At 39.3% G+C, this 25,966-nt stretch overlaps 1 protein-coding gene across 1 annotated transcript in view; it reads right to left on the reverse strand.

The window, feature by feature from the left end:
* Positions 1-10,698: 10,698 nt before the first annotated feature.
* The window catches only part of LHFPL3 (LHFPL tetraspan subfamily member 3), a 491,008-nt gene continuing 475,740 nt past the window's right edge, over positions 10,699-25,966 (reverse strand). The window contains exons 2-3 of the mRNA XM_036760644.1: positions 17,509-17,745; positions 10,699-10,754 (exon numbers count right to left, since the gene is read on the reverse strand). Coding sequence (XP_036616539.1) covers positions 10,699-10,754; positions 17,509-17,745 — 293 coding nt within the window. The remainder of the gene's footprint in view (positions 10,755-17,508; positions 17,746-25,966) is intronic.

Below are 25,966 nucleotides of genomic sequence, written 5' to 3' on the forward strand. Positions count from 1 at the left end.
TGGGGGTGGGAACACTTAGAGCTAGCTTGCTGTAATTGCCATATTAGGATATAAAGTAGGACTCAGCCTGTGATTGGACGATAGAGCTCGCATAGGGAGGGGTAAAGCTATAAGAGCACTCGCTTCGGGGAAGGGGCGTTCCGGGATGTAGTCGCGACGGAATAAAGAGCTCCCTGATTACCTCAGGTGTTCTGTCTGGTTCTTCCTCCATGTGGGTCGTGGAGGCCGGTGGCGCCCCGAAGACTCATCATGCTGCGACTTGGTGAGTGAGAGGACGGGCTAGCAGTGGTGGGGAGTGCGAGTGCTGTAGATAGAGCACTCCGCATAGGGTCCCTGTTCTGTGTATGTTTTTATATATCTGTATATGTTTCTTCCTTTAGAATGTAAGCTCCTTGAGGTCATTGTCTTTTTTTTTATTCCTAGTGCCTAGCACAACATCTAGCGTGCAGGTGACATTTAATCAATGCTGAATGATTCACTAATCTACTGATGATGTTGGATTTCTCCATCACTTCAACAGGGCCAGCATGGACCAGATAGTTACATGACATTGTGTAGGCTCAATAGCTTCCCTTCTCCAGAGTTTTGTACCAGTGACCTCTGGGGCTAGAAGGAGTTATTTTTTTTTGTTTTGCACCAGGTAGGCTACAGTAACCCATGGATTCTCCAAACTGAGCTTTCTTTCCCCACGACTTAAGAGTTTCTGCTTCTGGCAATACCTGTTAACTGTTTCAAGAGTGTGCATTCACCTCTTTGGCATTCTGTTTCTTTGCCGTGACAGCCTCTCAGGTTACTCTGTCAGAACATGTGTTTGTGTGATTGACATTTAGCTGCATAGCCCTTCCCTGCCCTCCTCAACTCTGCCCTCTGGGTCCCTTGACAACATGGTCACACTCACCCCCTTGGGTTTGAACAGCTGATCTATGCGTCGGACTTTCTGAAAGCATCACAGTTTCAGTATTTAAGCTGCCCATTCTTCCAGTCACAACAGCAGATGTGACACCGTCAAGTTAATAAGGCAGGCAGATAATGTTGGCTGAGGGCAAGTTGATTGTTCTCCATTATGAAGTCAGGCACAGAGATGACAAAAACAGTAAAGCATGAAATGTGAGCAAGAGAAATAGGTAAACGTTGTAGTTTTAGAGAATCAGCTGGTAGGCCCTCCACAAGGACAGAGCTCAGCAAGAATAATGTCAGAAATATAGGCAATTTCCAATCCAATGGACTTTGAGGGCCTTTTGTTCCCCCCCACACACCCCTTTGCTTAACTTTGTATCTTTCCTCCTAGATCCCATGATCAAAGAATCAACAGAAACGTGTTCTTTAATCTCCTAAGAGTATTTCCCCAATGCTATATAAGTAAAAATAAAGCAAATAGAAAAAGAAAATAACACGAAACATACACTCAAGTTTGGTCCACCTAATCTAAAAAGTCTTTATTTTGCACGCTGTAGTTGTCTAAATCCTCTTCTGAAGTCTTAGGCATCAGCCTCAATGTAGAATAAGGAGACTCTGGGTTCTTAGATTCTCTATATTATTGTTCAATCATTTTAGTCATGTCTGACGCTTTGTGACCCCATTTTGGGTCTTCTTGGCAGAAATACTGGAGTGGTTTGTCATTTCTTTCTCTAGATCATTTTATAGATGAGTAAACTGAGGCAAGCAGGGTTAAGTGCCTTGCCTAGGGTCACATAACTAGTAAGTGTCTGAGGATGAATTTGAACTCATGAACAGCAGTCTTCCTGATTCCAAGCCCAGTGCTCTATCCACTATGACAACTGGCTGCCCTAGATTTTATACATACCAGCCCAAATTCTGACACATCCTTTCCATCAAGGTAGAAAACTTTTGGGTATGGGATGGATATCAAAGAGGTCTGGACAAGCTAAGTTTGGCAGCTGCTTCTTGACATAAGTTTTGCCACCAAGGGGGGCTGTTTTTGGTCAAAAGAACTCATAAAGTCAGTGACCGACCCACAGAAGGCTTTTGTTCTGCATATGTGAGAGGGGTCTACACTGATAGAATCTCCTCTATTCATTGTGCCAACCAGTCATAGGGCCCCCTTGTTGTTCTTCACATATAACCAATGGTGTGCTGATGTTTAACAACTAGCTCAGCAAAAGAAAAATGTATGTATGACACACTTTTAAGTTTACTCTGCATCATGAACATCTTCCCCTCACTTTATTGAGTCTAGACAATCAACAGAACAATAAATCAATTCCAGATTTGTAGCTTTTGCTGATTTCCATGGCGTAAATGCTCATAACAAAAATTTAACAACCGGCTCTCAGGAGCTAGTATGAGACAGCTCTGGCATACTCCTGCATACAATGCTCCATTTCTGTTCTTCATGCCTTTATACAGGCTGTTTCTGATGCCTGGAATGCTTTCCCTTCTCACCTCAACCCCTTAAAATCCCTGGCTTGCTTTGGTATTCATCTCAAAAGCAGAAAGTCTTTTTCAGTCCTCCCCAACTGCTAGAATCTTTCCTTATAAGACTACCTTATGTACCACATATTTATGTACATATTTTCTCCCTCATTTCACATTACTTTTGTGGGAGGGTTATGGATCCCTGTGGCAGTCTGGGAAGCCTGTGGACCTCCTCTCAGAATAATGTTTTTAAATGCATAAAACAAAATACATGGGATTACAAAGGAAACCAATTATATTTAAATATAGATATATATTTTTTTCTATCCAAGTTTACAATTCCTGTATTAGAATGGAAGCTCCTTCCTATATCAGATTGCGTGCTGTCTTGGAGAGGGAGAGGGAGGGGGAGAAAATTTTAAAACTTATGGAAGTCAATGTTGAAAACTAAAAATAAATAAATTAACTAACAAAAAAGAGAAAAAAAAAGAATGGAAGCTCCTTGGAGGCAGGGCCTTTTTTATTCACTTCTCCCTTATATCCCCCGCACTTAGCACCTTGCATGTAGTACTTAATAAATGGTTGATGATTGATGGCAGTCACAGATTAAACACTATTTCAATGTTATTTGCCTCACTTTTCTTTCCCTGCGGGCTATGTATTTGGGAATACCACACGATGAAACCTCATGCTTCAAATTGTCCTCGGGTAGCTTACCTATGTCACTTAAATCCCCTTCACTGCTACCTGTCTGGAAGCCGGCTATTTGAGCCTTCCCCTATAATCAATCATCCATTCATTTTGTAAAAGAGAACTCCCAAACTGAATGCCAGCCTACAGTCATAGAATGGAGGACTAGTGATCTGATCGTAGAATGCAGGACCAGAGAGGTACTTTGGACAGTTAGTCCTCCCATCCTATTTTACAGATGAGGTAACTGAGGCTCATTGAATGACCTCACAAGAAGTGACTTGCCCAAGGTCACAGAAATAGGTAGTTGCAGAACGATGTCTAAATCCCTGGACTCCTCAAAATACATCTGCATTTTTAGAGCTCTGCAGTATTTTGTTTGGAATTGAGTTTGTGTCTTCTCTGCCAAGTGTCAAGGACATGAATACAGTGTCCTGCTACAAAGTGAAGGGCACTTACATCGAAGTGAAGAAAGAGAAAGTGTTAGTCATCATTTCATTTTCAAAGTGTTCCTTGATATCAAAAGGAAAGAAAAGATGACGATGTAGAACAGATATTGAAGAAATTGTTCAGAAACTTTTAAATCATCATTTTTTTCCCTTTCCTGTGGGGTTTGAAGCATTTCACCCTCTGCTGAAATTTCACTTTCCATTCAGCTTAAATTTGTATACTTGCTCTGAGGCCATATCTGATGATTGGCACTGAATGTCTCTATCATTTTGACAGGGACAGTTCTGCAGAGCTTGCTGGTCATAGGGCTTTTAGGAGGAGGAAACAGGATTTCAAAACTGAATCACAAGGAGATTACGAGCATTAGAACCAAGAATATTAGGACTTCCCCTGTATGACAATTCTGACCTTTCCATATTAAATTCAATTTAGTGGACAATTATTATGGGCTTGCTATGTGTAAGACACTTTGGGAGATCTAGAGATAGAAAAACAAAAATGTATATCTGCCTTCAAGGTGCTTATATTGTATTGGGAAGAGATGCAACATGTCCACAGGCATGAATTAATCCAATGTAATTTCAAGAAGGAATGTTTACTAATAATTAGCTGGGGGATCAGGACAGGCCTTATATAGACAGTACCACCTGACTTATGCTTGTATCGATTGTATGAGGCAGAGGTGAGGAGTATATTTCACTTAATAAAGTGATTGATTAAATCTTAAAACATAATAAATTGATTAAATTTATTGGTTGATTGTATTGCAGACATAGGGGCTAAATGGTGCAAAGGTATGAAGGCAGGACATAGCAGGTCATATACATGGAGCATAGTGTTTGAAAGTACTCAAAGGACAAACTATTATGGGAAGTGGTGGAAAACAATTTACATCAAACATCAGATTAAATGCTGTGTATAAGTAAGCTGGGGGCTGGGGTGAGAGGCTGGGGGAGAATTCCTATAAGTGATATATTTGTGGCAGCTAGGTACTATGGTACAGAGGTACCATATGGCCTGCAACTCTCCTGAGTGCATTCCAAATCAGATTAAAATGTGTAATTAAGAAATATTTGCCTCAGTTTCCTCATCTGTAAAATGAGCTGGTAAAGGATATAGCAAACCACTGCAGTATCTGTGCCAAGGGGGTCACAGAGGGTTGGACATGAATGAAACAACTGAACAACAAAACAGTAAGAAATACTTAAAATAAAAATGCAACAAATTCAGATAATGTTAATATGTGGTTTTCTAAGTTTACATATAATGTCTCCAGGGATCCTTTAGCAGCCTCATTTCTATTCGAGTTTTACATCACTGCTGCAGCAGTCAGTCAATAAATATTTATTAATTAATTACTATGTGCCAGGTGTTATGCCAAGTAGTGGAGATGCAAATAAAGGGGAAAACATGACCTCTTTCATCAAGGATCTCACATTCTAGAGAACTTGATTTGAAGTCACAAAGACCTGATTTGAGTCCTATTTCTCAGACACCTGTTAGCAAATCTGTGCCTCAGTTTCCTCTTCTGTACAATGAAAACAATTATAGCATCTAGCTCCCAGAGTTGTAGTGAGTTTCGAACAAGATAACAGACATAAAGTATTTTGCAAATATTAAAGTGCTATATGAATACTCATTATCATCACCATTATTAGGAGTGAATAAGCACTTCTCCAATACTTCAAGGACGTGTTTTCATCATTTTGAGTACTCATTCTAACCCTATGTAATCTCAACCCCTTTACTTCACCATCCCAGGCATCAATGAGGGCTCCTAAAGTAGAGGTCAAAACAATTCATCAGCAGGTGGCCAAACCCCTGGTGATGTGCCTCTCTCAAATGAGGTGGGCTAATTCTTGAATGATCAGCATTGTAGTCTGTAACAAAGTCTTTCTATTTTGTACCACCAACAGAGGCTAGGTAGAGGCTGGTTGTGGTCCTTTGTTCTTGAAGAAGACCAAGATAGCATCACTATGTCAGGGTCAAGGAACAGTGTGTCCAGCTGTGGCTGATCAGACCAACCCAAGCTCGGAAGGCTCTACCATAGGTCAGGCACAAATGGTCTGTATGAACATTTGGAGTGGAGATGTCTCTAAATTCGCATGTCTCACGTTTCTTTTAGTGTAGAGATACAGAGACAATGGCACAGCCCTTAAGAAGCCAGGGTTCTCCACTGTACTGAGTGAGGTTCTATTAGAGTAGGATTTTGTTGGAAAAATTTAAAAACAATGATTAAAAGTGGCTGCGGCAATTGCAAAGGTTAGAAATAATAGATTTGCACTGAAACAAAAGCAACATACTTGAAAGGGTGAAACAATATTACCTGGCAAGATAAAAATAACCCATTTAAAAGGAGGCAATCTTGTACTTGTTAGCTTATACATGCTGGGGCAACAAGTGAAATTATCTTCAGTTCAGAGACCTGAAATTAGGACAGATCTTAAAAGAAAGAAAAAGACACAGCCATGGACCAGCAACTTAGACACCAAAAAATGTCCATGAAATTGCTTCTGTGTCTCACTAATATTTACTATTTTCATATGTCTCATCACTTTGAAAATAGTAAAATGTTGGGAAAGCTTGGAGATTTTCAGCTAGCTTTAAGACAATTTAAAGTAGCAATGGGAAATTTCAATTAAAATTTATTTGTAATATAATTTTTAGCCATCCCAGTACATTTTCCTTCCTCTATTCTCATAGGCTTCTCGGCTTTTTTTTAACAGTATGGTTATTCCTTCCACATCACAGGGGTTAGGGGTACAGTGCCCCTGAGATCTGGAAAATCCATATAAATTTTTTTGGCCCTCCCTTCCTACTAGAGAAGAAGTCTGAATTATTATGGTATTAAAAGATAAAATATGTTGATATTATACAACACTATACATATATTTTATACATTTTTGAGTTTCTAAACTTTTTCTGTGACATCTGCTGGCCTTCGCATGTTGTCTGTGGCTTCTGCAAAACTCCCCCCAAATTCCCATTTAATTTCTTATGCCAATCTAATATATATATGGAAACCATGATAAAGAAAGTCGCAATGTGGAAGGGATAACTGTACTTAGATTATCTGGAATCCATTTTAAATGGGGGTGGCTGGTGCTCTGATTTGCTCTTGTCAAATCCAGATTTTTAGGAATATTGAGTTAAAATGGATAGCAATGGAACTATGTTAACCATCTAAGTGTCTGCTGTCACTGGCTCTTCCTCAATTTTTCCAATTCTATTGGAATTGGAATTCTAGTGATGAGGTCTGGTCTAAAAAGTAAGACTAGGATGAAGATGGGGAAGGTCTCCTCTTATCCAGGAGGTGTTGGCATATAATTTAACATAGAGTCTTAGATCTCATCTAGTCCAGTGGCCACTAACCCTTAACAGCAGAGACTCATATGGCCCTTAAAATACAGTGTAGGAGCTCAATAAATCAATGAGTCTATGTCTCTGTGCTTACTCTCTTCTGATCATGACAGTCATATAAATTTAAATTTAAATTCAAAATCTATCAAGTGCCTACTATTTGCAAGGTACTATGATGAGCTGGAGGGTACACAAAAATTTTAAAATTTTAGGCTCTCTCTTCATTTTTCCACTGGTAGCTATCAATAATAAATAGCTAATCTTGGAGGCTAGTAGAACTTAAAACTAGAGTTCTGAGACTGCATTTTCCCTAATCCTCACTATTTATAGCACAGATACCTCACTGAGATGTTCCTCTTGGGCTTCCTTTCTCTCCTTGGGACATTCTACCCATTCTCTTCCTACCCATTTCTCTATACACCCCACCCCCATCATCCCCAAGGGCCCACAGAAGCTGACATGTTTCCTTCCCTTTTTTTCCTGTCTCTCCTCCATCTTCCCCTACATCTTATCCTTTAAGGATCAGGCTTTTCCTGGCTGCCTAGGTGACTAAGCTGATAAATTCATGGTGCTAGTGTGGTAACAGAAGAAAGCTTATAGGAGCTCCATAGTGACTGTCCTTCATTTCCTAGATCACATATACGTTATTCCAGAGCTTCTAGACACAACAATAATTATGTAATCTTTCTACTATATTTTATTAGCTTTAACACAATTAATAAACAAAGTAATATAATATGAATGCACTAACCAGTATAGATGACGCTGTTATAAATCTTTGTGGCATCATTTGAAATAAATTATAAAATATAACATGACTCTTCAAAAAAGTATATTCTAAGACTATTCCAAAAATGATTGTCTCTTAAAAAGTTACTGACCTTAATCTAATTCTGCTCCCTCTTTTTACGTATTAAGAAACTGCTATATCTATATGTATGTCTAGGTATATGTTTATGTATCAGTGCATATACATATATTCATACATATAAAGATATGTATATACATAAGGCAAACATGGTATACATTATGAAACTTATACAAAGATGGACATTTTAAAAGGATGAAATAGAAATGAAATTGTACTTAGTCCTAAAGTGAATAGGGAGCCACCAGAGGTTAAGGGGTAGGGGAGTGACAGACTCCATGATTGGCTATAAAAGGGAGAGTGGGAGAGCCATCCCACCCTTTGATTTTGTTGATCACATTCTCCTGCCCCCTCCCATTTTCTTCTTCCCACTCCTCACTTCCCCTCCCCACCCCAGCCCTTCAGCCCTCTACAATCTAGGGCTCAAATTGGAAGAACTGCCTTTTGTCCTCTACCATCTCTAACTAGTTATATGGCTTTAGACAAGTTCCTGACTCTTCGTTTTGGTTTTCTCATATGTTAAAAGGAGGACAATAAAAACTTGCCCTACACAGAGTTGTGAGGATCAAATGAGAATTTATATGAAGATGCTTCAAAATGCTATAAAATAGATTATAAAGAAGGATCTACTGGACAACAATCCAGTCACCTGAAAAAGCTGATGATGTCACAGTCACAGTCTTTATGGTACCCTGTTAAACTACAAAGAAGTCACTTTCATTTAAGCTTTTTTATCATTCATTTATCATTTACTTTTTACTATTCATACATACATCCAATTTAGCTTTTTTTTTGTATGCATGAATTGTAATTCTCGCCCTTCTAGAAAAAGTATAACCTTCTCTGGGGTGAAATACTTTTGCCCACAGGACAAAAGACAAGTGACATTATAGGTTGGGATCTAGCAGAACAAATGTAGTTGGTCATCCAGCATCCTGGGTTCATACTCAGAGGTATAATTAGGCGGGGATGACAGATAATCACCTCACTGCCAAGTATGTGCTTAGTTAAGTAAAAGCAAGAATGATAGGAAGAGGTAGAGCCCCTTCTCCCCTACATTCTATTGAATGAAGTCAGAAGATTCCATCTCATAGTGTGAGGTTAAAGTGAAAACATCTGAACTTCATGGTTCTAAGAAGGAGAAAGAGACTCCCTTTATTCTTAATACTCCTGTGTCATCTCCTTTGCCCCACTCCCTTACCTGCTGCAAGGTGGCATCTGAGCCACCTCCCATGTGTCTCACTTGGGGAAGAAGAGTAAAAGCAGAGTAAGCTACCACCTCAGCAAACAACTAGAATGCAAATCCTGCTGTCTGATTTTCCTAACATATGAGCAGATAATGGAAAATCCCTCATCCAATGTATTGCATTCAATTCTGACCCCCATGTTTCAGAGGAACAGCTAAAGTGGATGAAGGAGAGTGACCAGGTTAAGGAGGAATCTGGAAATTATTTTATACGAAGAATGGTTGAAGAAACTGGAGGTATTTTGCCCATAAAGGAGAAAGCAACAAGAAAATGAAACTTGTATTAGAATATTTGAAGGGCTACCAAGGACTTAAGGGAAGACAGTGAAAAGAATCACATGAATTGAGAATGCATAGATAGATAGCAATTTGCACCCAAATTAGGGATATCCATGTTGATGAGCTCAGGGCAAATGTACTCGCCTTTTGTTGTTCTACAGAAGGTAAGGTCACAGAAAATTCCTTGATAGACATAACCACTTTGCTCAAAGATCACCTGATTATTATTATCAATCAAGACATAAAAAAGGATATGTATCCTTGCCAAAAGTATTCATTCATCATTGTCATGGGCCATAGCCTGTGCAGAGTCTGAAAGGAAAATTTACTGCAGATAGTGAAAACCTCCCTATGTTCCTGTTTGTAAATGACATTGTGCTGAGTGCATTGAGCCCTAGAATACTGTAGAAGCTACTTAATGGGGTTCACCAATACTGAAAAGAGATTGGTCAAACAATACATACAAGAAGAACCTGGAATACAAAAAACACATATTGTTGAGATTATGAGGAGCAGTCCACTGAGTAAGTCCATTGATACTCCAAATTTGGACTGCTCCCACTGTCTGCTACCTTTGCTCCTATTCACAGGCTGCCAGATGAAAGTGAAGAAAATTTTAAAACCATGCTGACTTGGTTTACTATAAATTTATTTTACATAATCTCAGCGGGGCCCTCAAAGCAGCAAGGTAATTCTCTTCTACCTAGGTAATCTGTTGGCTATCTCATTAATCACAATGGATATTTCAAAACTTTTCATCCCTCCTCACACTTCCCATACCTCCCTCCTGCCCCTGCCTTCTTAGCTGAGGACTTCATCTCATAAATCACTGAAAAAATTTCATTTCCAGCCATTTGCTGAGAACTCTAACTTATCCCCTCCTTTTCATTTCCCAAACTCAGATGCTTTCTGTCATCATCTCCTCCTTCATTCCTGATTCTCACAGAAGCAAATCCCTCTTCATGAACAAGTGATCCCACTCCATCCCTTCTTTCCATCAGAGTGCTCCCTTTGTCATCCTCATCCTCTCCCTAATCTTAATCTCACCATGTATACTTGCTTTCTACTTCCTACAAATACATCATGGTCTCTTCCATTCTCAAAAAAGCCCCTGACTTATTCTGACTGTCCTTGATAGCACCTTATAGCACTCCTCTGAGATTAAGATTGATCCTGTATCATTTGTTTCACGATTCTATTTACAATTAATTGATTTTTGTCCTGTAAATGCTTTTGCTCCGTAACTTCTTAAATCATGGTTCTTTGTCTCTGAGCCCCCTTTGTCTCTGAACTTAACTCAGACTTCAGCTGGCCTGTAATGGGTTAAGTTGAAAAATCCAGCTCTTCTTGCCTTAAGGAATTTAACTCTCCTTGGGGGATGTGTATGAAAGCAAGAGAGTCTGGGCCTAACATCTTTACACCCTCCAAGCTATTCTTCAAGGATGTCTGGTTTGCTGTCCAAAAGTCTGGGCTGCTTTCTTGCACCTGCAGTCAAACAATGAACACTTCTTAGTCTCATGAGAGAAGAAGGGGAGGTTGTTGCTCCCCATTACCCCATTACCAAAATTCCAACCAATCATGTTCTTCATGCCTCAGTTTTGTAACCAGACATGCTGCCCTCAATCCCATGATGTCATCTGCCTTGCTCTTTGTTCTGTCCTCCCCAAAATGTATAAAAGGGGACTGTCTTCTTGCTTGGGGTCCTTGGCATAAATGGAGTCAAGCCACTGATTTATTTATTGGCAGGGAGCATGCACTTGTTAATAAATGTTATCTTGCTTAGAGATTTGCCTCAGTTTACCTTTTTGTCAAATGCCAATCACTGAACCTCTCGTTCATAGATAAACTCATTGAGAAAGCTATCTACCGTCAGGTTTTTGTGACATTTCTGGGTTTTTATGACATTTTTTTCTCTTGGTTTTCCTCCAAACTCTCTGACTACTCCAAGAAGTCTGCTTTTCTGGATTTTCATCAAGGTCTTACTCACTATCTGTGGGTGCCTTCCAAGACTTTGTCCTGGGTCCACTTCTCTTCTCTCTCTCTATTTTTAACTTGGTGATCTTGTCAGCTCCCATGGATTTCATTATCATCTTTATGTAGATGCTTCTCAGATCTACTTTTCTGCTCACTTCCAGTCTTGTATCTCCAACTGTCTATCAGACATTTAAACTGGGTGTTCTGTGTATCTTCAACTCAACATGACCCAAGCTGAACTCATTTTCTTTCCACCAAATCTCTCCCCTCTTCCTAACTTCCTTATCCCTGTTGGGGTCACCAGCATCCTGCTAGTCACCCAGGCTCACTACCTTTCATGTCATCTTCAAGGTCTCCTTTGCGCTCACTGCACATATTCGATCTATTGCCAAATCTACTCACGTAACCACCACCCTGGCATAGGCCATTATTACTTTGCACCTACATCACTTTGACTACTACAATAGCCTTCTGGTTGACCTCCCTGCTATGAATGTCCCCTATTCCATCTAGTCCATCAGAAGATTGCCGTTTAGCTGCCAATGCGAACTTCCAAAAGTGCAGATGTGATCATGTGATCTTTCCTTTTCCATAAACTCCAATGGCATCTATTACTTCCAGGATCAAATGTAAAATCCCCTATTTGACTTTTAAAGCCCTTAACAACCGGGCCCCTTTTTACTTTTATATTCTTCTTATTTATACTTTCCTCTCTTCTGTCTTCTCTACAATGCAAATGACACAGGCCTTTTTGTTGTTCTTCATAGAACATGACACTCCGTCTCTGAGTTCCATGACTAGCTCCTCTGGCTACCTTCAAATTGTTGTTCAGTTGTTTTTCAGTCACGTCTGACTCATCATGACACCATTTGGGGTTTTCTTGGCAAAGATACTGGAGTGGCTTGCCACTGCCTTCTCCAGCTCATTTTCCAGATGAGGAAACTGAGGCAAGCAGAGTTAAGTGACTAGCCCAGGGTCACACAGCTAAGTGCCTGAAGCCAGATTTAAACTTAAGAAGACGAGTCTTCGTGACCCTAGGCCTAGAGCTCTATCCACTATGCCACCTAGTTGCCATATTCCATTAATAGACACCTTAAATTATGCTGGGTCCATTTGGAAGAGCATGATCAATTGTGGTTACAAAACAACTTTTGAAGTAATTCACAATTATTTATTTAAATAAAATGAATTTCATGCTAGTTCTGTGTTATAACATTAAAAAGCTTAAGCCATTTACATCATTGGTAATGTGAGTTACCTCTTTGTTAGCTAAACTGAAAATGAGGAAGCACTGCGAATGAGGTTAAGTACTGGAAGTCAAAGAGCCTTGCAATCTGCTCTCTGGAGAACTCAATTATTTGATAAGTAGCCCCTAAGACCATCTACCTATATGTAGAAAGAGGCTTCTTTATGAGCGATATCTGACGAGGAGAGAGATATTTATAGTGTGGGACCTCTGAAAAATGTAATTATTTGTCCTTTTGCAATTAATAAGATAAATTGAAAATGAAGCTTTCATTTCATCTCCTTTTCATTTGGATAAAACTTTAATTTTCCATAATTAAATTGGCTTCACAGTTCAAAGTGTTAAAAGATGTTATTAAGCAGAATAGTGAGGTTAAATGCTGACTCTTTTCTCGTTGAGAAATCACATAGCTGAACTTGAAGACAGGAAGGAATGCCTGTACTCTTGGCTTGTATTCCTGGAGCCAGTAGTAATGGAGCTAGTATTATTTTTGGATAAGTGTAGACATGGTCATATCTGGTGCATGACTTATTGCCTAATTGCATCTATATTACTGTTGAGGAAAGTTCAGAAGTTCACACAATTGCATTAATGGCACAATGGAGGAAATGGCATATTAAACTGATTTCAATAAGATAGGGACTGGACTTTCGATTTTATTGTTATCAGGATCTCCTGGGTAAAGAAAACTCCCTTTTCCCCACTCAGGTTGGCATCTTCTCTGAAACTTGCAGTTTCACAGAATGGCCTACAGCACCCAGGAGTTAAGCGAGTCTCAGGATCACCAGCCAGTAGAGCTGGTGTCAGAAGCAGGTACTGAATCTCCTCTTCTTGGCCTCAAGGCCAGCTTTCTATTCATCTCTCCATGATACCTTTCCAATTTCAGGATTGTAACAAAAATGTGCTGTCGACATCGTTTTTTTTTTTTTTCATCGCAGTGGCCTAAAGGCTGCTACTTTATTGGATCCATCTCATCTGATAAAGTAAATGAAATGCTTTGATAGAACAAACTACTGATTACTACATATGCTAATGGTGATGGAGAGACAGCAAAGACAAACTATCCACAAACAATTCCCAAACCTCATTTTAGCTTTAAGCTTTAGCTTCCTCTCTAATAGACCTTCCCCCAACTCTGAAACTAATAGCAATTAGAGAAATTGATTGATTTGAGTTTCTAGCATTCAAGAATGAATCTTTTAAAAACTGTCTAGGTAATAGTTTAACTCTAATGGAAAGCAAGAAGTGACAACTTATGAATATCACGTGGAGAATCATATGCATCTTTTATATACAAAATTATGTAAAACCTTGGGAAATGAATGATTAAAAAATACATATGGTATGAAATAGGAGGGCACAACAAAATGTTTTCTAAGTTGTCAACATTGCTGTCATTCAATTCAATTTGAATTATCTAGAGGTAGATTGTCTAGTTTTCAGAAAAGTCATATCCAGGTTTTATGGTAGGTTGATTATGTTATTGTGCCTATAATAAATTTTACATGTCCTTTTTTGGAAGGGTTGGGGGGGATAAGTGAATGCACTTGGGGTGTAGGGAACATCTCTGGAAGGGAACTCCCTCCATGCAAACGAGTAACTTTTCTGCAATTTCTAGTGTCAGAACTGACAGTATCACTGAGAAATTAAGTGACTTGCCCTGGCTCACAAACTGGCTTATGAGACTTGAACCCAGGTCTTTTTGCCCCTAGTCTAGCTATCTATCTGCCCTACTAGACTGCCTTTTTTAAAAAAAAAATGATTAAAGCACGTAGTAAACTTCACAAAACTTTTTCAAATACTCTCTGAGGTAGGTAATGCCAGTGTCTTAGCTGTAAGCTAGATAATCATCTCCATCTTATAGGCATGCAAATTGAATTTTCCTTAAGTCATTTGCTTAAGAGTCACACAAGCAAAAAGCATCTCTAGCCTGTAGCTCCTGTCTCCAGGTCACTGATCTTTCCCCTACACCATGCTCTCTTTCAAAACCCATTTTTCTACTTCATTCCCTAAAAACCTCTAATGATCAGACAAAGATCAGATATGGTTAGGGAGAGGCAGCTAGGTTGCCCAGTGGATAGAGCACTGGGCCTAGAGTCAGGAAGATCTGAATTGAAATCTGACCTCAGACACTACCAGCTGTATGACTCGGGGTGAATCACTTAACCTCTGTTTGCCTCAGTTTCTTTAACTTAAAAAAGAAATAATAACAGCATCTACCTTCTAGGATTGTTGTGAGGATCAAATTAGCTCATATTTGCTTAGCACAGTGCCTGGCACATAATAGATGCTAAATTAACGTTTATTTACTTCCCATTCTCCCCCCTTCTGGTCATTACTTTCTGCATAATGCAGAGATGACAGGGGTATTCCCATCTCTAGGGTCTTTGTAGGGCACAGACTAAAGCCATAATTGGCCAGCTACCAGATGGCTTTTTTTTGTTGTCATTGCTCATCTTGCTTTTCCTTTTTCTTTTCTATTTTCTTCCTTTTACTCTCCCATCCAGAGCTGAATGATATTCCCTCTAGAAAGCTGGAGGGTTTTTTTTTAAATAAATAGTTGCTTGAGCTATATAATGAATATGTTAGCCCCTGGGGAAAAATTGCCCTGCCTCCCTTATTATATAGAAGTAAGATAAACACAAAGTACTCCACTCAAGAGCTTTTCTGATTTTTAACGTTGGCATTTTAGAACAAAAAAAAACCACAAATGTAATTAGCTCCTTCCAGTAAACCAGTCAATCAGATCATCAAAGAAGCATTTAGTAAGTGCTTACTATGTGCCAGGCACCGTGCTATGTGCTGAGGATACAAAGAGAGGCAAAAACAAGGTCCGTGCCCTCAAGGAAGTCCCATTTTTATGGGGAAGACAAGATGCAAATAACTGTTCATACAAGATATTTACTGTACAAATGAATGGGAATTTCAAGGGGAAGGCACTTGCAGTGGGGAGACCTGACATTGGGAAAGATCTCCTGGAGGAGGTGGGATTTGGACTGAGTCGTAAAGGAAGCCAGGGAAGACACAAACTTGTTCTTCAGGGACTGGAAACTTGTGTTATTCCATCAAGTACCATAAAGACTGGTCACTAACTCCAGTAAGTTAGTGAATATGAAAGTGTTTTAAAATTGTGAAGGACTAGATAAACGTAAGGTATTATTGCTTTAATTACTGCCAATGTGGTTATTGCTAATATTGTTCTTATTGGTAATAATATCACCATTAATAATAGTATTATTATTTCTGGTCATAAAAAAACCAAAACTGAATGTTAAAATAACTCGGAGGAAGGCTCTTTCTAGTTTGTTGCATGGATGGTTCATGTAAAACTGATAGGTTGACATGGATAGGAATCTCACAGGAAGAGAAGGCACCAATGGGTCAGCAGAAGGATCAAAATCAATGACCTAATAGATCCATTGAAGTAATAATGCCATTATCATTGTTTTATATTAATTTATCATAATTGATGCCATTGCATGTTCTGTTATTGGTATTGTAAATAGCAATATTGATATGTTATCCTGGGAGGAGCAAGTTCAGAGAAGGACAGAAAGGGCTTTGTCTACTCTAGAAGATTATCATCAGTACGTAAGCCAACTTTATTTCAGCACCACTCAAAATCTAGCACCCAAAACATCCACAGAACTATTTTGGTAATTAAAACATACTCACTAGTGGCAGAGCAGAATATACCAATCTGTCTCCACTTAGCCAATTATATTATGTCCAGATTACTTGACCAGGGAAGTGAAGACCTCCATAAGTGATTGCTGCTCTCCTGGATTTTCCTGTTTTACAGTCTCCTACCACAAGTTTTCCTAATGAACCTTGCTATTGTATGCTTAGACATTCTTTGTTCACATAGGGATATTAGCACACATATTAAAATATATTTGGGGGCTTTTCAATTGAGCACCAATTTGAAGTAGGAAGCTAAGTTTCCTGTTTTGGGGAATGTTTCATTTCAAGTTACAATAAAAACAAAACAAAAACAAAACTATTATTTGAAGGTGGTGGTATAGGTCCAATCAGTAACAGTTGATGATGAGACAAACTGAGTTCTCTAGTCAGATGAATTTAAATTGGCAGCTGAGGACAGACTCTGAAATTCTATTACAAGAAACTTAATTAGAAATGTGATGAGAAAATTAAAAGACTCGTCTTGAACAATTGCTTGTTCTGTTACCAATTATTGGCCTACTGGATTATTTATGATCGTTCACTGCTTTTTCATTATTTACCATCCTGGTTTTTAGTATTTAGGGTAAGAAAATTCTCCCCTAGATGGCCCTAGAACTTCTAGTTACCCAATGACCTATTTTAAACTTGGCCAACTAAAAAACTAATTTAACTTCCAGTTCTAACGATTTGAGGTCAATAAGACCATCTTACAGACATGAACCAGGGTTGTGTAGGATGGGCAGGAGGGAACAGTTTGCAGTGTTGGTGGGAACATTCCCATTGATAAGCTCACAGATCCATCTGAGTATTTGGGTATCACTAATCTTACAGAACAAAGTCTGAAATTAATACTTTGCAATTTTACAATGAAGTTTGTAGAGTTTATGACTCTTTCCAGGAGTTTATATTAATCTGGTACACAATTAGCTTAAAAATATATGTTTTTCTAGAGACTGATACAGTTGCTTCTCCATTTATCTAAACAGACAAAACATTGTGGCATCCCCATAACTGCAAACATCAAAATAAGATCAGAATGGGACAATGAGATAGAAAGAACAAGAAACTGGAAGACGGCTAGTTAAATGAAGTCAATGGAATAGAAGCTTTGGAAATGTCTAGGGAAATGGGCTCTTATTTCAAGCCTGTAGGGTGAAGTTCATGAGTTGATACCACTGGAAAGAATTAGACAAAAATAAATTGCAAACTAGATGATGCAACCAATTAGAACTACAGGGAATGCATTGGTAATTAATGGTGGGGAAAAATAAGGAGACCACCATTTAAGTTTTGTCCTTGAGGCTGCCCAGAGATAGTTCCCTACAGCAGTCTTACCTTTGTTTTCTGCCTTCAGTTCCTCTGCCATCAAACTGTCTTGTCGGTTACCAAGCACAAATGCCAGAAATGAGAGGATCAGGGCATCCAAGATTCCAATAATAGCCAGAATGTACGCCCAGCGGACTGAACAAGCCCCAAGTGTGTACTTGTCTGTCTTTTCACCGCACATCCGTTTTACCTCGTCTGAATCCCAGCCATCAGGGAAAATCATACAGCCAAGTACAAGACAGGCAGCTTAGAAAGAAAGGAGAAAAAGCACAAAGAGAAAAATTGGAAAGCGTTCACACAACTCTCACTTTATTAACATCTCTCTAGACCATACTACAAATCGCTGTTTTATAAGATGTCACTCAGAGGACCAATGTTTCTCATCACAAACCTACCAGGGTATTTCTTCTGATTATCTTAAAAGCAAACATCTTCTAATGAGTCTTCTTCACCTAAACTTGGTCTGACGTTGAGCTTTATAGGGAGAGTCTGGATTGTCTGAAAGGGACCATTTTTAAGAAAGAGTAATCCATCAAACATTTCTTTTTGGCTTCCATTGCTGATTTTTGCCAGGAATTAACTCATAACACTGCAGAGTGAGGATGCAGCATTGATTTTATAGGGCTATGATAGCAGCTTAAATGGAAAATATTCATCATGGAGAATGATGCAGCAAAGCTTTATTAGAAACTGAAATTCAAGGAAAGAACAGACATAAACTGTTTCCTAAACATTATTCAGGGAATCCTACGAATCCTTCGGAGATGAGAGTCCTCATCTCTCAAATTCAAAATTTTAAAAAACAAAACATAACCTATAACAGAATCTTTCGCCCCAAATTCATTCCTACTCCTTTCTTGTTTTTGTCTATGGCACCATCAATCACACAAGTTACAACCTAAGAGTAATCTTCAACTTCTCACGGCCCACAGCTAATCAGTTGCTAAGGCTCACCCGATTTCATCTCCTTAATGTCGCTAGCATCTGTTCTCTTCTCTCTCTTTGAATCACAATCAGTCTACTCTAGGTCCTCACCACTTCTTGCCTAAACTACTGCAATATTCTCCTAACTGGTTTTCCTGTATATCCAGTCTCTCCTTGCTTCCATCTACCTTCCACAAATCTATTAAATTGATATTCCTAAAAATCAGGTCAGCCCACACCAGATCCCTACTCAAAAATCATCTGTGGCTCCATTGTTTTTTAATGTATAATGGAAAAGCCTCATTCTGTAATTCAAGACCATTTGAACTCTGACTCTCCAGTCCCTCTCAGGTATATATTACTCCCATTTGTGAACTCTGTATTTCAGTCAATTGCTACCTATGCCTTATATATAATATTCCATCTTCTGCCTCAATGCCTTTTAGAAATGATTCCTCCCATGCCTAGAATTCACTCCCTCTTCACCAATGCCTCTTGGAATTCCATACTTTCTTCACAATACCACTCAGGACAACCTTCTTCTTCCATGAGATCTTTTCTGATTCCTCCCTCTCCCCTTGCCCCAGTTATTAATAGTTATTCCCTCTTGAAATTCCTTAGTATCATGTTGTATATGCTTTCTATTTACTTAGATGTGTGTATGCTGTATCTCCCCAGCAGAATGTAAGCTTCTTGATGGTAAGGGCTATCTCATTTTATCTTTGCTAGTATAGTGCCTTGCACCTGGTAGGCATTTAAATATTCTTTCAGTTAAATGATGTGAAACAAGAGGATCCAGATAACCTTTCTCCATGTGGTCATTGTTAACTTCTTACATTCAGTTTCGTTCCCTAGGAGTGGATTATCTGGTTTGAAAATGAGTTATATTCAAGCTCTATAATAACTAGGTTACACAGGAGACAGTCTTTAAAAGTTTATAGTTTTGAGAGTATATAAGAAATTCTAAAGATTCAAATTACTTCTTTAATGAAGTTATTAATGACATCACATTACTACTGAAAGGTAATCAATCATGTCACCCTGGTATGACCAAAGCTAGCAAGAAGGATCACCGCTTCCTTCCTTGCAAGCATGGATACTGGGCAAGTTATTAAGAGTCATGATTCTGTACTGGGCTTATTTATTATTTTAGAAAGATGCTTTTTCCATTGTAAGATTCAGCATCCTGAGGGTCTGAGTACCTTGAGCTTGAATAGCCAGAAGAGTGTGAGCCAAAGAAGGGCCAAAGATCATTCATACCGAATAAATATGAAAGAATCAGTACAATAGAGCTAAATACTAAGTAGTTTTGGAAGGAGGGCACTCATTTGAGGAGCAACGTTGGGACAAGTTTGTGAAGGGCTTTAAAAGCTTTACTACTTCATAGGATTTTGGTGATGACAGGATTTTTACATCATGATCATCAGAAATCATCACTCATCACTAATTACGTTCAATGATGAAAGCTTACATCAGTGGTTGCAAACTGAAATGGAGACAGATCCCTCATATTGGCTTAGAAAACTGCAAATTAACATTATCTTGTATTTTATTTATTTTGTAAAACATTTCCCAGTTATATTTTAATCTGGTTCAGCCCCATGATAGTTTTGCTGGTCTCTTACCTCCAGGTAAATTTTATACTTCTGGTTTATATAATATAGTACCTTATATTTTGAGAAGCATTTTACTTATAATAATACTGTAAAACAGGGAGTATAAATGCTATGATTCCCATTTTACAGATGAAGAAACTGAGGCCTGGCAAAGTTAAATGATGCCCTGGGTCATGCAACTATTAAGTGGTGAGAATGCGATGTAAATACAGATTTTGTAACTCAAAACTCAATTCTCAGTGTATAATATCACACCTCAGGAACAAGATGGCCATGTCTACAACGTATCTCCAAAATTTTGCATGTAAAAATAAAATGCAGTGGGTGATTTGGTGGTTACAATCTTCAAGACACTTTCATTGAAAATAAGGATCTAGCAAACTTGTTTCTGACTCCCCATTAGTCTAGGTGCCTGGGTTTGGTAAGTGGTTAGTGAGAGCAACTTGTTTATGTGGACAATAACCCATTACCAGAGACTAAATCCAGTATAGTTCTGAGGATGTATGGACTTCTTAATAGTTGATCAAGCACCACACTACCGAGTAAGATATATTTAGCTTGAAAGAAGGATGAGATGATAAAAGACCCATTGGTTTAGACGTGAAATAGTCCTTTGAGCTCTTCTAGTACAATGCACATTTTCTAGATGGAGAAACTGAATTCCAGAAAAGTCAAATATATCGTCCAAGCTCACCCAGCTATGAAGTAGCGGAGCCAACATTTGAACCCGGGTTCCCAATTCCAAATCCAGCATTCTTTCCACCCTACCAGGTGATAAAATGTTTTCTTGCCCTTAAAGAATACGGTTGCCACATAAATGGATGCCATGAAGGATTTGACCAAAAGTTTGATAGTAGGGATTCATTTCCTACAATAAACTTTAGATGCTAATCTGGACTTCAGACTAGGAATTTAGATGCATTTTGTAGACTAATAATAATAAACTCTCAGAGTGGACTTAAAGAGGACTCCAGAGGGTATTGAGTCCAGTCTCTCATGTTACTGTTGAGGAAACCAAGAGCCTAAAAGAAGTGATTTCCTCAAAGTTGGGAAGAGATCCTAGGTTGTATTCCAGAGCTCTCCGGATTATACTGCTATCTACATCATAAACAGTTGTCTCACTTGGAGGAAGTTGAATAATGTTGCTGAGTTTAAATCTATACCCAGGCAGCACAGGGACTCCATACCACTCCTATCCCCTTACCCTTCACATGCTCATGCAGACACTGGGGCCGGGTCTAGGGTGGTGGCTTGATAACACATCCACAATAGGATATCCCAGAGTTAGGGCAACTTAGGGTAGCCCAATTGCTAGGGCAGCAATAAGGCAGGCAAAGACCAAGGGCATTTTGTTTGGCGGGGGAAAGGGGGATGATGCAGAGGAGGCCTCTGATCTCCAATATTACAGGCAAGGAGGTACCAGAGGGAATAAAGCTTAGAGTACAGACATTCCAGCATGGAACGTTGTGGTGGTAGAAGGTTCCAGAAAAAGGATGCCAGGCATAAGGAGAGGTTGGCTAAAGATCAGAGAGAGCCTATCACATGAAGGGTTAAGCCTTCTGGACTACCAAAAGTCCTTGTTTCCAATGGTCTTTCTGGTCCTAACATTTGATGATTCTAGAATATGTGAACTTTCTACCATGAGCTATGTCTCTGGGGGAGATAAGTCAGGGGACTTAATTTATTTAGAGCAGCATAGGCCTTTGAACTGAAACTGCAGTTGTGAAACGTGGGTTATTTGTGTTTTAATTGGGATAAATATTTTAATTGTTTTAAGTAGATTAAATGATTTTTTTTCTGTAAGAAAAGTCCTCGTGTTTAAAAAAAAAAAACCAATCCAAAACATCTGGTGCAGGCCCTTATCACCTCATGTTTGAATTATTACCATAGTCTACTGGTTGGTCTTCCTGCCATCCATCCTCCACTCAGCTGTCAAACAGATCTTCCTAAAGTACATTAGATCCCTCTGTTATCCCCCTGTCCCTGTTTAATCAGCTCCAGTGGCTCCCTATTATCTCCAGGACCAAATATAAAATTCATTTAGCTTTTGAAGAACTTCACAACCTGGATCATTCTTACCTTCCCAGTCTTCTTACACCTTGTTGCCCCCCCCCATCTACTCTGCAATCCAGTGATAATGCTGTTCCTCACACACGACACTCCATCTCCTGACTACAGATTTTCAGTGGCCATCTCCCTGTCTCCCACGCCTATAATGCTTTACTCATCTCTACCCTCTAGCTTCTTCCTTCAAATTTGAGCTGATGTCCTCCCTTCTGCAAACAGCCTTTCCCAATTTTCCTTCATTAGTCAAGAGTGGGCAGCTCTACTGGAGCTCAGGGCTTGTAGGATGATGGCCCCGATAAACACCCTGGTCCCAGGTGATTATTGGCCAAACCATACGCATTAGAGGTTCCATCATGGATCTGGATCAAATTGTAGACTGTCCAAACCGCACGTGATGTTAGAGACCATCTAGTTCAGACCTTTCATTGTATAGATGAGGAAATGATGGTCCAGAGACATGAAGTGACCTGCCTCTGATTACATAGTTTGTAAGAAACAGAGCAAAATATTGAACTCTCTCTAGGACCAGTACTTTACTTTGTAGCATGGTGCTACTATTTTTAAAAGCTTAAAATGATGATTTTGACAGGTTATTTCTCTAGTAAAGGCAGCTAGATGGCACAGTGGAAAGAAAGCTGGACCTGGAGTCAGGAGGACATAAATTCAGGCCCAGACCCTTACTAACTGTGTGACCCTGGGCAAGTCACTTAATGTCTGTCTGTCTTAGTTCTTCAATTGTAAAATAAGGATAACAGCAACATCTACTTCACACAGTTGTTGTGAGGATTAAATGAAATAATATTCATAAAGTATTTGGCACGGTATCCGGCACATGATAGGCCCTATATTTGTTGTTCAGGCATGTCCTACTCTTTGCAACCCCATTTGAGATTTTCTTGGCAAAGATACTGGAGAGGTTTGTCATTTCCTTCTCCAGCTCGTTTTACAGATGAGGGAACTGAGGCTAACAGGGTTAAATGACTTGCCCGAGGTGACACAGCTAAGGAGTAAGTTAACTGAGGCCAGATTTGAACTTGGGGAGATAAATCTTCCTGACTCTAGGCCTGGCACTCTATTCATGGCACCACCTGGCCGCCCCTTGTGTTTATTATTGCTGTCACTGCTGTTATATTTGAGAAGAGTCATTGTAGTTGAATTGTCGAGTATGCATGTGTGACAGAGTAAAGTGTAAACTCACTGGAAAGGCAGGAAGGGGCCGGATTGTGAATAACTTTAAAGACTAAGAGTTTTTATTGGATCCTGGAGGGAATAGGGAGCTACCTGAGTTTCTTGAGATATGGGAGTGACATTTAAACCTACACTTGAGGAAAATCGGTTTGGCAGCTTAGTGGAAGGTATGTTGGAGTGGGGAGAGACTTGAGGTGGGCAGGCCAATTAAATGACCATTGTCAGCTCAGGTGAGGGGGCAGGTAGGTGGTGCAGTGGAAAGCAGGTTAGGCTTGGAGTCAGGAAGACCTGAGTTCAAATCCAGCCTCATAAACTTCCTAGCTCCGTGACTGACCTCAGGAAAGTCACTTAATCCCTGTCTGCCATTGAGAAGAAAATGGCAAAGCCCTCAAGTTTCTTTGCCAAGAAAACCCAACGGACAGAGGTCTACGGGGTCATGAAGAATTGGGCACAGCTGAAAAGACTTGACAAAAACAACAAACATTGTTCAGGTGTCAGATGAGGAGATCTGAACTGAATGGTAGCTGGGTGAGTGAAATGTTACAGGAGAAGGTAGAATTGACAAGATTTGTTGAAAGACTGGATATTTGAAGTGAGTGAAAGTAAGGAGTTTAAGATGGCCCTGAGGCTGCTCTGAAAATCTGACTCCACAAAAGAACTTCTTCTTTTGTGACCTTTTGTCCTGGAATGGGGCAAAAAGGAAAGCGGTAGAACCAATGCTCTTTAGGCCTAGGAACCCAGCAGAAATATGAGCTGAATTCAGTGTTCCATGCCTCCAATTCATATTTTGACCACAGCCCTTTTAAAAAAGTGATTGTAAATGACATTAAATCTAAACAAAATTAAATAAACTTGCTTTATAAGTATTTACATTTGAAAAAAGCGAATGTCAAAATCAAAGTAAAAATAATGTTCTTAACATCCCAGATATTGCTTTTGGGTCTCTAATAGCTTTCTTTGTCAAATCATTCCTTTGTATGTTTCCTTTTATATGATTATACTTAGTGGATATTCTGCTTTTCTGGTTCTGCTTTTTAATTTTTTCATGATTTCCAGCTTTTTCTATCTTCCCCATACTTAGCTTTTTAAATTTTGTTACAACACCCTATTGTATGCATACATTACAGAATCTCAGAGCTGGAAAGAACCTCAGAGGTCCCCCCCCCCCAAATGGGGACTGCTGGGTGGCGCTTTAGAATAGAGTGCCAGCCCTGGAGTTGGGAAGACTCTTCTTGAGTTCAAATCTGGCTTTAGATACTTACTAGCTGTGTGACCCTGGGCAAGTCACTTCACCCTGTTTGCTTTAGTTCCTCATCTGTAAAATGTGCTGGAGAAGGAAATGGCAAACCACTTCAGTATCTCTGCCAAAAATTCCCCTAAAGGGGTCACAAAGAGTCAGATATGAGTGAAGAATGACTAAACAACAAAGTCCAAACAGGAATCATCAGTATCATCATCATCATCATCATCATCATCATCATCATCATCATCATCATCTTCTTCTTCTTCTTCTTCTTCTTCTTCTTCTTCTTCCTCTTCTTCTTCTTCCTCTTCCTCTTCCTCTTCCTCTTCTCTTCTCTTCTTCTTCTTCTTCTGTTCTTCGTCTTCCTTTTCTTTCTTCTTCTCTCTTCTTCTTCCTCTTTCTCTTTCTCTTCTTCTCTTCTTCTTCTTCTTCTTCCTTCTTCTTCTCTTCCCTCTTCCTCTTCCTCTTCCTCTTCCTCTTCCTCTTCTTCTTCTTCTTCTTCTTCTTCTTCTTCTTCTTTTCTCCTTCTCCTTCTCCTCCTTCTTCTTCTCATCTTCTTCCTCCCCCTTCTCCTCTTTCTTCTTCCTCCACTTACTATGTGTCATTCACTCTTCTAAGTACTTGGGTTGCAAATACAGAAGTTAAGGTCATCCTTGCCCCTAAGGAGCTCACATTCTTTTTTTTTTAATTTAATATTTTATTTTTTCCAATTACACATAAAAATAATTTTTAACCTTTGTTTTTCACAATTGCCAATTCCAAATTATCTCCCCCCTCATTGAGAAGGCAAGCTATTTGATACAGGTTACACATGTACAGTCATGCAGAACATACTTCTATATTAGTCCTCGAGCAGAAATCTTCTTTATAACTACCAATCCATCGGGCTACCTCAACATCCCTCTCAGTGGAAAGTGCTGGATGTAGAATCACTTAGACATGGGTTCAAATCCCACATTTCCATTTTACTATTCATGTGACTTTGGGCAAATCACTTAATCTCTGTAGGCCTCAGTGTCTTCATTTATAAAATGGGTGTGTTGGACTAGATGACCTTAGAGGCCCCTTCTGCTTTGAACCCACTACCCTGTCTATTCTTCTTCAGACCCACACTGGATGACCTCTCTTCTGCTGATAGCTATGAATTCTCATTAAACCTAGAACCAGGCAGGGTACTTGGAGACTTTGTCTCAGAACACTGAAATTTAGATGGAGCCAAAATCTGAAATAAGCATTTTAAAAGACTGGGTGATTTTGGAATCTTATTACATTTTGAAAGCACTTTAAATCAAGAATAATTAGCAAAGCTATCACTTGTTCAAGTCGCTTGTCAGTGGTGTCTGATTCTTTGTGACCCCATTTGGGTTTTCTTGGCAGTGATACTGGAATGGTTTGCTATTTCCTTCTCCAGCTTGTTTTACAGGTGAGG

This window comes from Trichosurus vulpecula, chromosome 5 (genome assembly GCF_011100635.1).
Source record: "Trichosurus vulpecula isolate mTriVul1 chromosome 5, mTriVul1.pri, whole genome shotgun sequence".
NCBI lineage: Eukaryota > Metazoa > Chordata > Mammalia > Diprotodontia > Phalangeridae > Trichosurus > Trichosurus vulpecula.